Source organism: Aspergillus fijiensis (assembly GCF_003184825.1).
Source record: "Aspergillus fijiensis CBS 313.89 unplaced genomic scaffold BO72scaffold_54, whole genome shotgun sequence".
NCBI lineage: Eukaryota > Fungi > Ascomycota > Eurotiomycetes > Eurotiales > Aspergillaceae > Aspergillus > Aspergillus fijiensis.
Genome location: NW_024469030.1, coordinates 194,923 through 210,930, shown reverse-complemented (window position 1 = coordinate 210,930; position 16,008 = coordinate 194,923). Strand labels below are relative to the sequence as shown.

Here is a 16,008-nt window from a genome sequence, read left to right as displayed (position 1 = left end):
CTGATTAACTGGGGGTCGAAATGGACGGTGGTAACTTACTGTACTGTGCAATCCATCTCGATCCGCAAGTTTCCCATCGTTTACAATCACACATTTCACTCCACTGCCATACCAGACCGAACCAGCCGCTTGGGTTTCTCGCGAAAGACGTAAGCTAATCACCCACCGTGACACGTATTTCGTAGTGTAGTTGTGGTTCCTGTTGTGGTTGTAACTATCGAAGTACTCGCGATCGCTAAGATTCAGGCTAGTGCCGTAGCGTTCCGCGCTAGTCCACAACGCGGTATCCACCTTCAGCTTGCTACTGCTACGAGTACGTACTCCCTCAACTACAGTACCTTCTATGTACCTCTACTTTCCGTCGGTCATTATGCATACCGATGCAAAGCGGGATTTACCTTGATGCCTTCCGCCAACGAACGAAACAATTGATCCATCTAACCCGTGACCATAACCATGCATTGCATTCCGTGCGAACCACAGGTATTAGTATTAGATGCAGGCAGAGAACCACCAACAACGGAAGAAAAGAAACATGCTTATTTGCAATAACGGGGAAGCAGACGACAATAGAGAGGAAAGAAGAGAAAAGCCTCAGATGGCCCGACAATGCATCAAGCCAAGCGCCCGCTAAACCCAAATGCAACTAGAGCGGTAGAGTGATTAGAAGGGGAGGGTGGGAAACAGAAAGACAGCGTGGGGGGCATGATAAGTATACAACAGCAAACACAGTCCGAGTCATCGTCAATGCATTAAGTGTGGAGACATTAAGTTATGGAGAGTGAGTGGGTCTAACGTCCGCGTCCGATGCTGTCAAGAGGACCCCCACTACCACTACCCCCACCCCCAAACAACACCAGCACGATCTCGTCCAAGATCGTGAACACCAGGTGTGCATTCAACCGTGGGTTGTTCAAGGTAGCGAAGATGCGCCGGGCCGCAGCTTGCGCGTTGGCCCGCCCGACGACGTTGCCCGCCAGGTCGGGGATCAAGGTTGCCAGCACAAGGCTGGCCTCGGTGCGGCTGCGGAGGCGTTCGGGTGGGGTGCGGACTTTGCTCTGGCGCAGGGTCCCGCCGGGCCACATGGTGTCCTTGGCCAGGGCCAAATACCGGAGGAGGGAGTCGTCCTGCACGAGGGAACGGGCCCCGTCGCGGACCTTGCGCTCGATGGTGCCGCCCAGGAGCTGGTGGAGGACAACGACGACGGCGCGCCCGCGCAGCCAGTTGTTGCCCTTGTTGAGTTCGAAGGTTTCGAGGAAAAGATCGCAGATGGGTTTGATGAAGGGCTCGAGGTCGCGGTCCTCGAAGGCGTTGAGCTCGGCCTCGGCCTCGGCCGCGGTGACGGCGTCCTCGGGGGAGAGGGGGACAGTGCCGGTTGTGTTTGTGGTGTTGAGGTTGCCGTTGGGATTGGTGTTGGTGGCGGCGGAGATGAGGTTTTGTCCGGCCGTGGAGAGTTGGTCGAGCACGCCGAAATTGCCGAGGAAGTCGTCCATGCCGTCGGCGACGGAATTGTAGATCCGGGTTACCAGGTCTTTGGTCTCACCGTCACGGGAGCTCTGCGTCTCGTTGCGTTGCGTGATTGCTCGCTGGGACAGGAATGCTCGCAGGTCTCGGCTGCGGCAGACTTCAGGGAGAAGGAGCAGTTTCTGCAGGTATTGTTCGAGGGCTAAGCGTCTCTTCTGAAGGAATTCCTTCTGGAGCTTCAGAACCACCCGGCGGCGTGGAAAGTCCAGATGCCTCACGGACGGGTATCTCATGCGTAGTTTGGTGTGAAGTTCATGGAATTCGCTATAGCGACGCGCAACCGCCCAGGATGCCGCTGGCATTTGCTCCCCGGCGTTTCGTTGCACTTCGATGACGTCTTGGGGTCGGTCAGTTCGTTGTTCGATGTCTCGACATCTATGAAAAGACCGTATGATTTGGACTTACACATGGCGAATTCTCGACCATCCTCCTCCTTCCCTACTACGATGGATTTGATCCGGACCGTTGAGCGGCCGTACAAGCTGTTATCGCTCTCTTGAATGATGTACTGTTGCCGTTGCATCTCTTTCCGGTGAATCTCACGCTGGATACTCGCCTTCGATTTGCGCAGAATCCTCAATTCTGCGGTGTTGTTTGTGAGCTCGGCTTTCCGAGTGAGAGTGTCGACCACGGACTCTTGCGATCCCAGCTTCTCAATCTCGGTTGTGAGCGCCTCAATGGCTTCCGTCAACCCTAAGTCTCCGGGCGCAGCTTCATGAACTTCATCAGCCGGGTCTTTGTCTGACCCCAGAGGTTCTTCATATTCATCTTCGATGAACTTCTGCTGGTCAGCGAAAAGATCATCGTCAAAGACACCATGCCGCGAAGATCGATCGATGAGTCCAAGCGAGGCAATGCTCGGTTTTGCCCGCTCATCTAGCCGATTCTCCGCGCGAGCATACTCGGCCGAGCTGCGCGGAGAGCGCGGGAACAGATCACCGGCTGAGAGGCGCGTTGGGGATGACTGTCCGCTCTTCAAATCTTCCAACCTACTGTTTCCGGGCTGATTTGTGATAATATCATTCAAGGCAGCTTCCATCGTCTCGATTACCTGATTCTGATTCGCTTCATTGTCGCCATTCTGCGAGTCCTGTCCAAGACTCTGAATCGACATGGCAAGGGGATCAGTGTCGTAGTCGTCGTCGAACAAGGGACCTGACCTTTCAGAATCAAATGAACGTCTTGAAGAGTCATCGTCATCAAGCTTCTTGCCCATACTTCGTACATCGCTTGAGGACACAGCTGCACGTCTCAGATCTTTGGGTTTGGCGCTTGGTTGTGAGGAGGTACGGGTCATCAGCGGAGGAAGCGGTCGTCTCTCGGGAAGGTCGGCGGTGCTGGGGGATTTTGGAGGCACATGAGACGCAGATTGTGAAACTTCATCTGACGCAAGATATTTGTAGTAGAGATCGGACTTCTTGAATTTAGGATAGTAGGTGCTCTGGAGCTCCTCGAGTACCGCAGACTGAGTCGTCAGAATTACAGTCCGTGCTTTACGGTACTGGTCCGCAGTGGCTCGCTTGCCTGCGTTCAGGAACGCTTTCACTGCTCGACGGGATTCTTCCGGCACTTTCAACTCAGGTTTGTTCAGGTAACGCTGGCTGATCAATGCCATATCATTCTGGTCTGTGGAAGTCCACGATGTTGAGGTTGGAGAGTCCTCGTCTCCAAAATCATCTTCCAGCGGATTGCGGAACCCATCAACGACGATCCAGAACTGCACCAGAGACATCAGCTTTTGACGGTCCATAAACTCCATGAAATAAGAGAGTCCTGAGGCATCATGCATCACGTCGACCAACGATGCCTCCCGAGGGGCGGAGTTCTTGCGCCGGAAGTGGGATGCTGCCGCCGAGGCGTGTGACACACGGCTCCCTGCAGGCGTGGAAAGCTTCGTTACTTTTTGATCCAGAACCCTCTTGGCCGTTTCCAGCCTTTGTAAATAGGTCGCATCTTGTCCTTCTACCATAGATTCGCGCTTCAGCTGGCTTACAATGAGGGCTCTGAACCGTCTAGCATCGGAAATGTTGTCGCAACGCCGGATCGCTCGCACCAATCTCTCAAAGGCTCTTTCTGAATCATGAGGACCTAGACGTGGAAATTGGCTCCCGCGCTTCGATCTTGGTGCTGGTGAGGCGTGTTCATCTAGTGCCGCCCGCAGCTTTCGGACCGTCTTTCGGTCCTGTATGGCAGTACGCCCGTAAGCCTCCACCAACTGGTTCCAAGTGTCTGGGTCTGAAAGGGCCGCAATTATAGGATATAGTACGGCGCATGCGAGGATTTCTCGGGCTATGACGGACACAATGCGGCTATTGAGTACCGACGCCGGAAACAGTTTTGGCAACAACCCCACGGTGATTTTGCGGAGGTATTCTTGCTCGACGAGCTTCTGGTCGGACAAGGAAACTCTAGCTGCCGGGTGTATGTTGCCCTCCCGATACTTGCTCGCTATGGCCAGATCCAGCTCGTCCGACTCGGTAACATTCCGAGTAAGATTTCTTCCCCGCACCAATCGCTCCGCGACATCAAACTCCTTCAGGTGGGTTGTGAGTATGGGGAATATGCGAGAGACGAGAAGCGAGACTAAATCCTCTGCTAACAATCGTTCGCGCAGGTTTTCAATGGCGGTTCGGATCACTTGGTCGACCTCGTTCACGAAGGCGGGGTTCGGGCTAATATGTTGATACCATGATGCGACAAAATCGCGCGTGACTAGAGTTAGAACTTCATCAATGCCCTCTGAGACCACAAATGACTGAGGGTAGAGCGAGTGGGGTTTGTAGATTGAACGTTTCCGGACACCTCGCGCTTCTTGGTCCCAATGGCGGCGGGTGAGGAAGGCGACGGGGCGCTTGTTTAGGGCGGGGGAAGCTGCATCGGCTGTAGGTCGCGTCGTAAGACAAACAAGAAGAAGTAGGGTGATTGAAGTGAGCAAGACACCTAGCACCAGTGCATGAACAAGGTATCTGAGCACAGGCAGCCACTGGGTGACCAAACCCCAAGCTATGAAAGCACCGATGGCCAGCAGGATGTACTCTTGACGCTTGAGGGCCATTGTCCCCGGATCAGTCGTACTGCCATGCCGGGTTAAGCACGGCAAGAACAAGACGGAGACGTAGAAGTTGACATGTTGCTTAATTTCAATGATTTTTTGTGATTCAACTAGCTTCCCCTGAGTGGAATGATATTAGGGGGATATTATGATATGATATGGTCGAGATAATCAAGTTAAGGTGACCACGATGAGATAATGCATGGAACGATGGGATGATAAGATGCAGGCGGTGAGGAAGTTCGGTTGATCCGGAGTCCGGGGCTTCCCTGGTAGAACATGTTACAATACTGTACCAGGTTTAATACTGGCTATACTACATTGGGAGTATTGTCAACAACAGGGCATAACTAACTAACTAGCTGGAGTAAGCATTGGTCACAGTACGAGGCATAGTTCACTTGAAGCATAGAAAGTGCATATGGATTGGTACAGGCTAGATTGCAGTGGTTCGTCACAGAGAAGAATTTCTGAGAGTTAGGATGTACACATACGGCATCAAATGCAGACCAAAAAGCGTTGGGGCCTCGGAGCCTAGAAGTAACTTAGAGGTGCCAGCAGTAAACGACGTCATGCCGTTTTGGGATTCTTTCTTCTCCACCACCGCATCTCTTTGGGTCTTTCCTGTTCCTCGCCCTCTTTCACTTCTAAGTTCTCTCGCCCTCTCCCTCTTTCTCTCACTTCCTTTCCTCTTCACTCTTCTGTTTCTTCTCGAAGCCGACATTCCGTGTCTTACGTTTCATCTTCTTCTGCAATATGGCTTCCCTATCCAACTTTGTCGACTTGTCTCAACCATCCCTGCAATGTATGTTGACAATGAGTTCTTCCCCGGTTCTTCCCCGCATGTGATTCTCAACTCCACTCTTTGTGTAGGGGCTGCGTTGTCCATTGCCTTCAACCCCATCTTTTGGAAGTAAGTACTGATGATGAGAACTTCTCTCTCCTAACCTTTCTCTCGATTGGACTGACCTATATCTCAAATCCAGCATTGTTGCACGTGCTGGTTAGTCCCCCACACTTCTTGCCCAAGCAATCAGGTCTGCCTGCCAGCCTGGCAAGATTTCGCACAGATCTACGACTCTTCATGCGACCTTTCAGAATGACTGAAACTCATTCTCGTCTCGTCTTGTAGAATATCGCAATCACTTCCTGACTCGTATCTTCGGTGGTAATCCCTACTACGGCTGCTACTTCCTCGCCGTCACCATTTTCGGCATTGGAATCCTACGCGACCACGTCTACCAAACGGCCCTGGCAGACCAGCCTTATTATGCCCCAGTGCACCAACCCGTCCTCGGCGGGCTGCTCTTCTCCGTCGGCTCGGTCCTCGTCTTATCCAGCATGTGGGCGCTCGGTGTGACCGGCACCTACTTAGGAGACTATTTCGGAATCCTCATGGATGCTCCCGTCACTGGGTTTCCCTTCAACGTCACCGGCTCGCCGATGTACTGGGGAAGCACCCTCAACTTCTTGGGTGTAGCCCTGTACAGAGGTAAAGTCGCGGGCCTCTTCCTGACCGCCGAAGTCTTTATTCTCTACTGGTTCGCTCTCCAATGGGAGGAGTAAGTATTTCCCTTTCATCCAACTGTTCTCTCCGAACCCACCCCCTTCCCCCACATGTTTTCCTCACGCATCATGCTCTGGGGACCTCAATACCACACGAACTATCAGCCAGCCTATACTCGAACATCCCAAACGCGACGAACCCCAGGCTCCCTCCTCACTGTCCCACGCGAACACTCTCAGCCCATATGCGATTTCTTGATTTGGAGAGATATTCCTTACAAACTGGTCCTGCGCAATTAATCACGCAACTAACCACAAACCATCCTCATGTAGTCCCTTCACTGCCGAAATCTACGCCAAGCGCGAGCGCGAGCGTGCCAAGGGCAAGCAAGGCGGCAAGAAGAACCTGTAACTTCAGTCAGTACCTTAACAGGCACTTCGATATCCGATGTTCTGTCAGAGGAAGGGGGTGGTATCCCTCCCACCGCGGGCTTTCCTGGCACTGACATACATCATCCAATGCGGAACGCGATGCAGCTCTCTTTCTTTTCCCCCAACGCGCCAATGAAAGGGAGCTGTAGGGCGTCTTCAACACTCACTATCCCCTTCTCGCTCTCGCATCAATTCGGTACAACTACACACCCACCATCAACCTGCCTACCACTGCCTCCCTCACCAGATAAACCCACCCTAGGACAACCTCACCGGGCAGTCCTTCCAGCAGAGGGAATGGAAACTGCACCCTCCTAACCCACAGTATTCCTCAACGATACATGACTACCATTCCTCGACCCTCAAATGACATACATACAACAGAAAAACATAATATGCAAAAAACGACGGCGTCGGACGACGCCATACGAGCCGAAAGTAAGAGACCAAGCGGAGGCTGGAAGAGTTACACTAAAACCCGGGCGATAAAAAAATTGTTTCATTCTTTTATTGTATTTTCTTTTTCCGAGCTTCGATTTAGATCTCATGGTTATTGATTGTATAGATCGGGACCATTGAGTACGAAATGACACGTGCCCGTACGTTCCGAAGTGATGATAGATAAGAGTTTGATAAATGATAGGAGGGTAAGTGGATTGGGGGGTGGGTATCAAGTATATGTATGTATGTAGTGTGTGTATGCAGTGTGCTTGTGCGCTACATGCAAACCTTGCAGAGAATTGGAACATGAAGAAAAAGGTTGGTCATCATTCAGTCCATTATCATGTCATGGATATATCAGTCCCTCAAAAAGTTTAAACGCCGCCAACTCCGCGCTATGGGTTCTCTATGATGATGTTAATATAAGAATCGATGCCTGCATTCGTAAATGGGTGAAAAAGAAGAGGTCGGCCGTGAGAGAGAAGAGAGCGAATAGACGAGGAAAAAGGCTAAGCTCGTCGACCTCTGCCTCTCTTGTTCGATGTCCGACTTTCTTCGACAGGTTCGATCTCGTCCTCGTCCGCGCCCTTCTTGAGGTCCTCTCCTTCGGCCAGACCCCATTTCTCACGGTCGTACCAGTCTTCGCCGTCGCTCAATTCGCCGACGTGGCCTTCGGCTTTGCACCATTCAAGTACGTCTTCCTTCATGCGGCAGGCGCGGAGGAGGCAGTCCAGCATGTGCTCAAAGCCGCGGACGGTCTCCTCTTGCTTTTGAACATAGGACCATAGCAGTCGGCGGGTGTCTTCGGCTTCGTTGGGGGGTAGGCCGAAATTGGGGTCGGGTCGGACAGATTCGGGAATGAGGAACAGTGGGTGGGGTGTGGGTAGGCTGCCCAGAGTGTCGTCGGATGGGGCAGGGGAGAGAGGCCCCGATTCGTCGTCCTGATGAGGATTGGCAGCGTTGGTCTGCGCACGTGTTGTCATGCGTCGAGGAGGCTCCGGCGATATTCCATCATCCTGCATCTCTGCGTCCTTATCCGTATCGTCGCCCGCAGCATCGGGTCGATGTTCGGGGTCTGGCTGTGTAACACCGGCGGTACCATTGCTGTTCGAGTCTGCCTTCCCTTCCCGGTGAAGAGTGCGATCGGAATCAGGCAGCTGATCTTCAACTATCTTAGTGCTGTTCGCAAAGTGACTGCCATTGACTTGTGTTTCTTGCTTGGTTGTTTCTGAGTGATGGGGCAGGTCGCCCACGGGCGTGTCGACTTCCTCCGATTTAGGTTCCCTAGTCTGGTCGAGCTTTGGGAGATGATGCACCTGGTTCGTGCGGAGATCTTGGGCATCGGTCATCTCCACGTCTTCGTCAGCAGCAGGCTGAGACTGCGAGGTCTCATTCTGAGCGGCATGAGACGGCTGTGATGCCTCGGTGACCGACGAGGATCCCTGTGTGCCATCCGTTTCCGTTGTAGGTTTGCTTGTCGGTAGTGATACAGTTGTGCCATTCGGTCCGCTCTGATTCAAAGACGGACTATGTGTAGTGCTAGCCACTCGGGGCTCAAAGATCCAGCGATCCGCCGACGTCTCAACCATACCGCACGCCATCCAAGAACTATCGCCCAAAAACTGCCTGTGCAGATTTCTCGCCCGCCATAACAATGCTCTTTCCTGGCGAAGTTTGGCTTCAATTGCTTGGGTCATATGCAACATTGCTTTCGAGGTATAGGCATGCGACATGGAAGGATGCGTAGGGAGTTCAGAAGGATGCTTCAACGGGCACATAAAATCTGAGAACAAACGACGTGAAACGATTAGCCACTCAAGTTCTCTCGCACGGTCGGTGTAGGCAGGGTGGGTGAAGTCTCTCACTTTCGAGCGCGATCTCAGAGAATGGATTCTCTTCCGCTGCCGCGGCATCTGCCTCAGAATCTTCGTCGTCGTCGTCGAGCTCATCACCTTCGGAATCGTAGCGCACCGGATTTCGCTGGAGGATGTAGCGCGTGAACCCTCCATGTTCGATTTTCTATAAAGTCCAGGCCCAGCGATGATCAGCCTGCTTGCTCGCGCTCTCTCCGTATCCATCCTGCCTTCCATCGCTCACGATCATTCGACGCACGATGATCGAGAGAGAGGAGACGCAGTGAAGAACGACTCACCTGCTTGTAAAGATCCTCCGGATGGATATATCCTAGTGCTCCCTCTCGAACGAATTTCGCGTTTGCCCGAAGCTTGTTGCCTCGGTTTGTCGGTTGGGTGATAGGATCGTCAGGACCGGAATCTACCACAGCGAGAGGGGAGGACGGTTAGCCAGATTGTCAACGACAAAAAGACCGAGACCTGGAAGGCGTAGACATACAATCATTTTCCTTGTGCAAGGCCCTTTTCATGCCAAGGATCGTGTCGAGGATTAAAGCCTGCTGGGTCATGGCTGCGATTGGAGCGAACAGATAGCAGTCGCACTACCAAGCAGCCGCACGAGCAGGAGGAGGGGAAGCAAATGGGGTCTGGAATAACGATGGTGTTGGTGGGAAAGATTTCTGAGAGAGGCGGAAAATAAATGACAAATGACCGATTAGTAGCCGGAGATTAAGGAGCGAGCGTGAGAAGATGGGGAGGTTGTAAGAGCGAAGTGGGAAGAGGGAATCTGCGCAGCTCTTCCGAGAGCGAGAGAGAGAGAGAGAGAGAGAGAGAGTCGCTCACTTGCTCACTCGCTCTCCGCTTAACGGAATGGGGAGCTGCGGGCGTCGCTCCGATCGCCGCCACTAGTCCATTGCGGGTAATGCGTGATAAGGGCTGGGATCACGTGCATGGCTGTTTCTTACAGAGTCATCGTCATCTTCCTCATCTTCCTCATCTTCCTCACTTCATCATATCGGATTTATGCACCTGGCACATTCCGCACTGTGTCCGAAATGAATCATCCTGGACGTACTGCACACAAATCTCCGCTGAGCTAACCTGAATATCAATCTTTATCTAGCTACCTCATATATCAATTCACATAGATCAATTGCATAGCTGGACCTAGTCGTCAGCATCTACCCAGACCAAAATGCCTTTCTTGTCCGTCCGCATATCTTCCGTCGGTAGAACTCGAAGAGTCTTGTTGAAGTATGTATCGACGACAACAAGCTGCGGCTGGATCCATAATCCTCGCTTTGATGCCAATAGGTTATATCGAACTGTCTGTCTGCTCAAGGGCACCAACTGGACCACTATCGTCTTCGGTCCGCTGAAGGCGAAGTGTTCGCTGGCCTCCATGGTCAGGTTGAAAGTGAGGAAGTGCATCGACGGATTCTCCAAGGTGTATTCCAGGTGAATCAGGCCGGAAAGAGCACTTGAAGGCCTCGCTGAGGCCAGCACTCGAGGCTCCCCGGTCGGAATCATGAATCGAGGGATAGCAAGGGTCGAAGTGGTAGTAGCCGGGTTGGAACCATCATCTTCGGCTGCGCTACGCCTCCAGTGTATCTCAAGCGCCAAATTCAGGGAAGTGGGTCGTCGGTCGCCGAGAATCTCTTTCTGGATGTCAAGAGTGAAATTGGACTCTTTAAGTTCTTCGGGCTGAATCTCTACAGCTTCGGGGCTAACAATCTCCTCCGAGCCGATATGACAGGTCGAAGCCCCACCGAGTCCCAGCATCACAACCGACATTTTCTCAATGACGAGAGGCTCCAAGGCAAAAGAGACGACCTTGGAATTCAGGCACCATCGCTGCTGGAGGCCCCCCGGGGTCGAAACCTCTCCACTGGGGAGCAGGTGATCATCAACAGTAAAGAAGTCCGGCCAGGGCTCGGGATGGAGCCGGGGGAGAAATTCATAATTAGCTTCGAATGGTCGAATTATGGACAAATTGACCCGCGTTGTTGCGATAATGGGTGTCTGGACATCAGACACGAGGTTGTAAACAGTAGATATGTCGAGATCATAATTCGAGGCATCATTGGTGTCGGTTAGGACGATTGCCAACTCTTGGTGACTCGAGCTTTCCATCAGGCCTATTGGCCGTTTGATGAAATGCGATACCCCTTCAATTGGTGTACTCTGACCAGAGCTCGGCGTGTCGGAGGATGTCGTCTCATCTAGCCAGCGGATTTTGGCTTTGGAGTCTGGGTGACCAAAGAGTCTCGTTTCCGCCGAGACTTCTGCAGCCTCATCTTCTTCATTGTGGAGGTCAATCTTGAGAATTATTTCCTCATTTGTGTAGTATGTATCGCGCATGTTCAGCACGGATATCCGTATCTTCGGCGGTTTTGGAAGTATCTTGCACCGGCCAGGATCCCGACCTTTGCCGACGCGACGGCGGGTAGGACCTTTCGAGGTAGTCTGCCACCAAAATGATTCAGTTGGGTTTATGTCAGTAATAGCAACTGCAAGGTCAAACTTCTCCTCGTCGATTACTAGTGTGATTGAAGCCACGCGCGATTCTCCCGCCTCTCTGGGGATGCATGTCAACTCATACACCCTTGTTTGCGATGGAGTAATAGTTAGGTCTGCGAGGCCAGTCAACGCCGTCAGGCCACTGGTAGGTGACAGGATAGACGATTGGTCTGCCGAAACACTTGGATCACGCAGTGAAAGCGCCGATATTGTGCACTGCGTCACGGTATCGACTTCCTCGTTGGTTGACTGGAGCTTGATTGGACGCAGGCAACCTTCGAAAGCAACTTTGACCTCAGATAATCTGATGGGCGCTGAGGATGCGTGAGCGCACGATGTCACAACAAGTTGTCCTTTCAATGGCTCGCCAACATTGCCTTCTGCCTTTTGGAAAACGAACGACGCCGTCACTGGTGGGTAAATCTTAGCACAATAGATCGCGCAATCTTGAAGCTGCATCTTACCGCATGAGACAATATCCTCTGCAAGCAGAGCAACCGATGGCTTTGGTTTCGTCAGGGGAATATCTTCTAGGCTTCTATGTATATCGTAGTGCCATTCAGGCCGGGATGTGAAAGCTAGTAGATAATCAGAAGGTGAGCATAAACTAGAGGATAGCGAGCCCGAGAGCTAATTTTAACCATGTGATCTAGTTTAGGGAATTCTTTACCTTTGTTAAGCAGCTCCCAGTCGATCCGCAACATCAATTCGGCGTCATTCACGTGCGAGGCACTTTCTCTCAAAGCCCAGCCGGCTTTTTGCATGAGCTGCCACCAACCTGTGCGTCGCCATGTCAAGGTTGGCCACAACGGCTTGAGAATCGAATAGGCTTTTTGCCATGAGCCCACGCGCATATATTCTTCTGCTATCTCCAAGGTGATGCTTTCCGTCTTTCGTAGCTGATCACGCTTAGCAAATTCTTCCAATGCTGGTTTTAGCGCATCTAGTCTCCACGCAGAGTGATCGAAGCCGCTTGTTCCCGACTTAGGTGCTTCAACATGCGGTTCAGGTACCAAATATGTGTCATACATGTAAGACTTATTCGCTATCTGGGAAGCAGGAGACTGTCCGGGCGGCATTCGATCTTCCTCGGGAATCTGCTCGGCCATGATGCGCCGATAATTAGCATGCTTGGCTGCTCGATACAACCAGTAGCCCTCATGATGAAGCTGTTCCCACGGCACTTCAGCGTCCAATGTGGAATTAGTAGAGTTAAGTGGGACAAAAATCGAATATTGCTGCTGAAATTGATCCTGCGGAATACCAACAGAGGTAAATTGAGGGATACTGGCCTGGCGTATGAGCTGCGCCATGACCATAGACCATCGAGCCTCCCAAGCTTCCCATCCATAATTTTTTGTTCCTTTGCCACGGCGATTCAGGATGTCGTGTGAGCGTCTTCGGTGATTGCCCCATGCGCGCACCGCAAGGGTAGTCTGGCCCGTCCACAAAAGGCAGCGTATGATGCGTATAGCGAGCGCATCCCCAAGCAAACGTGCATCATTGAATCGAGGATTCCAGCCAGCGATAGATTCAAACACTTCTTGGCCGAATAGAGTCTCGTACGCGCTCTCATAGTTTCTCAGTGCTGCATCAATTTCCCGACGGAATTCCGCGAAGATTCCCAATTTGAATTCGTACCTTACATTCCATCCTTGACTCGATAAGGTCTGAGACGTGCCGCTTGTTGGTGGTGCCGTTGGGGGAGGGATCGTTCCTCGATTGCGCTTTCTCCTGGCGTGTTTAGACAGATCTCGATAATATTCTATCACAGATGGCTGAAGATGGGATAACAGAGACACGGCAAACTCTTTCAGTTCCAAAGGCGTGGCATCTGACGGGAGCAGGAAAAGTGATTTCTGATCCAGATTGGTTGCTCTCCGAATGCTCGCTACCCGATCTTCGGCATCCCTGTGCAGACTGTCCTCGCTATCTTCGGACAGTAGAACAACTAAGAAGCGCGTTTTGTAGCCGGAGGATTGCCATTGCCTCTTCAATTCATTTATCTCGATTCGGAGTTGGTTGTCGCGCAGGGAGCTCATATTAAGATCCGCGCAAAACGGAAAGAAGTTGATGACCGCCGCAGGGACAAGCCCTTGGTGTTTGGTGACCCACAGAGGCGTAAGCAGACCGTCAGGGAAAGTAGGTGAAGCGGGAGTCAAAGGTGAGATCGGCGAGTGAAGTATAAACGATGTTCCGCGCGGTACATCATTTTCTTGACTGGCTCCGGGGCTCGGCGGAGGAGACACAGGCGGGGGATCAGCTTTGCGCGGAGGTAATCTATAGGACTAGATGGATATCAGCCTAACCAAGTTTTTGCACATGGCGATGGGCCGATGGGTCGTGAACCAGGGGCATAGTTGCGTGGTAGTTGCAGCTTTCCGCGCAGTCTGTTTGACAGTTCTTGACGAGAGACAAGGAGATGACGCGGGGAGGGAGGGGCACGGCTGGGAGCGCCGTACTGCAATGGCTCACCCGTCCAATACTCTTGATCTTGTACTGGGCTCTTGCTGAGTCTAAATTTCCCTCCTCTCGGGGACTCCCTGCCAAACGCGATGCATCTTCGTCGAGTAGTACACGTCGCAATTCCTCGGCGACCGAACCACTTAACGAAGGAAGATCCGACTCTATTCTCGCACCTTTTTCATGCAGAAAAGGATAGTCCGTTCGAGTATCTTCTGACTTCTCCTCGGATCCCGACTCAAGACCGGAGAGCAATATAAAGGGCAGGTTGTGGGTGACGTAGTCTTCGGGGTAGGCGTCCATTGCGGACAGGTGCTCTTTCGCTGTACCGCCGGTCACCGCATATCTGATTGGGAATGGAATGGAAGTTCAAGGTCACGCGGGGGGGTGACCAAGCAAGAGAACAGTGTAAGAAGCGGAGAATCGAATATGATAGAAAGAAGAACTGTAGACTAGATCCAATGTTGTGGGCTTCCACCCGAATAAGCTCCTGCACGTCAGAGAGGAATTGCGGACAGATGAGTTTCCACCCCCGAAATATGCCAAGCTCGCTTTTGGTCCTCCCGCCGCAAGATAACAACAACACTATCGCAGCAACACTTTCACCACCACCACCTCCACCACACACTAGACACACTTACTGTGCCTCGAAGTCTTGCAGCCATAGCAGGCCCGGATGGCCAAAAAGAGGGTCCGTAAGTTCCAGCTGGGTCTGGTCCGACCAGACATCTTACGTCTGGTAGATGATTTTTTTCGAAGGTCTCAAGTGTGACGTATGCTCGTACCTTGCACACGGGGGCTGATCGGTAATGATATATATTTTATCGCTCTGGCAGGTATTGTACACACGTCTCATATTTCTGACACTAATTTTGAGGATCAACTACTGATGAAGCAAGATTGATATCCGTGACACTGATTCAACATCTCCTACGTCATATGATTATACCAGTAGTTCGCCATGTTGTCCAAGTATCCCCTTACTGACAATACAAAACTATCCGCGGTGATCTCGTCGCGTGGAACTCCCAGCCTTTGGGCATGGTATCATCGGCAATCAATGATGACGATCCTACTCCGTACATCCACTCGATATGCATAATTTCTACAGCCCCAACGCTCTTGTGTATGAAGCTCCTAGCTTATCTGATTCTCCCACAATTGCATTATTGAATGCATCACGAAGGAATGCATGGGGAGTAATCATCCAGCTTCAAGGAGTGGCGGCCAGAATCATCATCCTTGCCTCGGGTCCAACACGAGCGTAGTTAAATTCGCAGATTCCGAGAGTGCGAATCGAGAACAGCCGACCCTCATTTCGTGCTCAACCCTGTGACGGTTCGGTGGGGACCTCATACACAATCTCCATCTCTATGTTTCCGCGTTTAGAGATTCTTACCGAGAAAGATGGATCCCGTTTGCCTTAGACCGGGCTGGACGACAATGAGTGCTGAACACGACCTTGTGGTTTCAGACTCGAGGAATTACTCTTGCGGAGATTGGGCGCTTCATCGACACTGTCGAAAGAGAGACTGATCTCCTTCCGCGACTGAGAGAGAGTTAGAACCACAGGGACTGTACCCCTGAAGGTATGAGTTTGATACGGGTAGAAAATTTGGATCTGCGAACAGTGCGGAGGAAGGCAAAGGAAAAGAACCCAGTGAGATCGAAGGAGTGGATTCTCCCTTCCTTCCCTTCCACCCATTGTCCGCGGGAGACCCGCAGTCCATTGATGATTGCTTTTGCTTGGTCTTCTGCTCGTCTTCCTTTTCCTTCCCTTTCCCTAGCTTAGCCTGGTAGATACCTATAATTTTTCCATATTTGCCATCCTGGACGGAGGGGGAGGGGGAGCGGACTTTTTTTTTTTGAGGGGGTCTTTTATGCTATCTACAGTGCATATAAAGCACGCCCGCACATACAGTGGAGAGGAAACTGCTGGATAACTTAGTCTAAATGATGCAAGTCTCATCCTAAGTGAAAAGAAAAGTGATCAGTGGAACAACTGCTGTATATTATTGTTCTCCACCGGAGTCGTTCCATCGTTCCATCATACCCTCTCTCCCTCCTTCCTATCTTAAGCATAAACATAACTCATTTCCTTCTACCCTTTTTCTCAGACCATCAGTAGATTAGATTGCGTGCGCTCTGCGTTGCTCTGCGTTGCTCTTCTCTACTTCGCTACCTCCTTCAGATTATTTCGATACAACACATTCCCTT

The 16,008-nt window shown here is 51.8% G+C and overlaps 5 protein-coding genes across 5 annotated transcripts; 1 reads left to right on the top strand and 4 right to left on the bottom strand.

Annotated features, from left to right (window-relative positions):
• Positions 1-791: 791 nt before the first annotated feature.
• Positions 792-4,757, bottom strand: rgsC (putative intermediate filament protein (Mdm1); the record flags this gene model as incomplete). The annotated part of the gene is made up of 2 exons (XM_040950311.1): positions 1,930-4,757; positions 792-1,861 (listed from the first exon to the last, which is right to left on the bottom strand). The coding sequence occupies exons 1-2, from the start codon at positions 4,577-4,579 to the stop codon at positions 792-794; spliced, it is 3,720 nt and encodes a 1,239-aa protein (XP_040797946.1). The 5' UTR covers positions 4,580-4,757.
• Positions 4,758-5,332: 575 nt separating this feature from the next.
• On the top strand, positions 5,333-6,494 carry BO72DRAFT_461744 (bifunctional phosphatidyl-N-methylethanolamine N-methyltransferase/phosphatidyl-N-dimethylethanolamine N-methyltransferase; the record flags this gene model as incomplete). The annotated part of the gene is made up of 5 exons (XM_040946534.1): positions 5,333-5,381; positions 5,450-5,489; positions 5,563-5,579; positions 5,709-6,138; positions 6,416-6,494. The coding sequence occupies 5 exons, from the start codon at positions 5,333-5,335 to the stop codon at positions 6,492-6,494; spliced, it is 615 nt and encodes a 204-aa protein (XP_040797945.1).
• Positions 6,495-6,732: 238 nt separating this feature from the next.
• Positions 6,733-7,363, bottom strand: BO72DRAFT_222764 (uncharacterized protein). Its single transcript, XM_040939782.1, has one exon. The coding sequence runs from the start codon at positions 7,261-7,263 to the stop codon at positions 6,877-6,879; it is 387 nt and encodes a 128-aa protein (XP_040797944.1). The 5' UTR covers positions 7,264-7,363; the 3' UTR covers positions 6,733-6,876.
• On the bottom strand, positions 7,016-9,608 carry BO72DRAFT_411571 (uncharacterized protein). The gene is made up of 4 exons (XM_040942463.1): positions 9,308-9,608; positions 9,108-9,229; positions 8,821-8,974; positions 7,016-8,738 (listed from the first exon to the last, which is right to left on the bottom strand). Exons 1-4 carry the CDS (start codon positions 9,375-9,377, stop codon positions 7,465-7,467), a joined length of 1,620 nt encoding a protein of 539 aa, XP_040797943.1. The 5' UTR covers positions 9,378-9,608; the 3' UTR covers positions 7,016-7,464.
• Positions 9,609-9,822: 214 nt separating this feature from the next.
• On the bottom strand, positions 9,823-14,296 carry BO72DRAFT_530657 (uncharacterized protein). The gene is made up of 4 exons (XM_040950310.1): positions 13,678-14,296; positions 11,999-13,616; positions 11,793-11,906; positions 9,823-11,738 (listed from the first exon to the last, which is right to left on the bottom strand). The coding sequence occupies exons 1-4, from the start codon at positions 14,092-14,094 to the stop codon at positions 9,976-9,978; spliced, it is 3,912 nt and encodes a 1,303-aa protein (XP_040797942.1). The 5' UTR covers positions 14,095-14,296; the 3' UTR covers positions 9,823-9,975.
• Positions 14,297-16,008: the final 1,712 nt, after the last annotated feature.

Coding starts and splice junctions, on each gene's coding strand:
- BO72DRAFT_222764 (XM_040939782.1), bottom strand. CDS start 7,263: ATGTTCCAATTCTCTGCAAGGTTTGCATGTAGCGCACAAGCACACTGC.
- BO72DRAFT_530657 (XM_040950310.1), bottom strand. CDS start 14,094: ATGGACGCCTACCCCGAAGACTACGTCACCCACAACCTGCCCTTTATA. Junction 11,907..11,998: donor CTGGGAGCTGCTTAACAAAG/GTAAAGAATTCC, acceptor ATTATCTACTAG/CTTTCACATCCCGGCCTGAA. Junction 11,739..11,792: donor AGAGGATATTGTCTCATGCG/GTAAGATGCAGC, acceptor TTTACCCACCAG/TGACGGCGTCGTTCGTTTTC.
- BO72DRAFT_411571 (XM_040942463.1), bottom strand. CDS start 9,377: ATGACCCAGCAGGCTTTAATCCTCGACACGATCCTTGGCATGAAAAGG. Junction 9,230..9,307: donor CTTGCACAAGGAAAATGATT/GTATGTCTACGC, acceptor TCGCTGTGGTAG/ATTCCGGTCCTGACGATCCT. Junction 8,739..8,820: donor CTCTGAGATCGCGCTCGAAA/GTGAGAGACTTC, acceptor GTTTGTTCTCAG/ATTTTATGTGCCCGTTGAAG.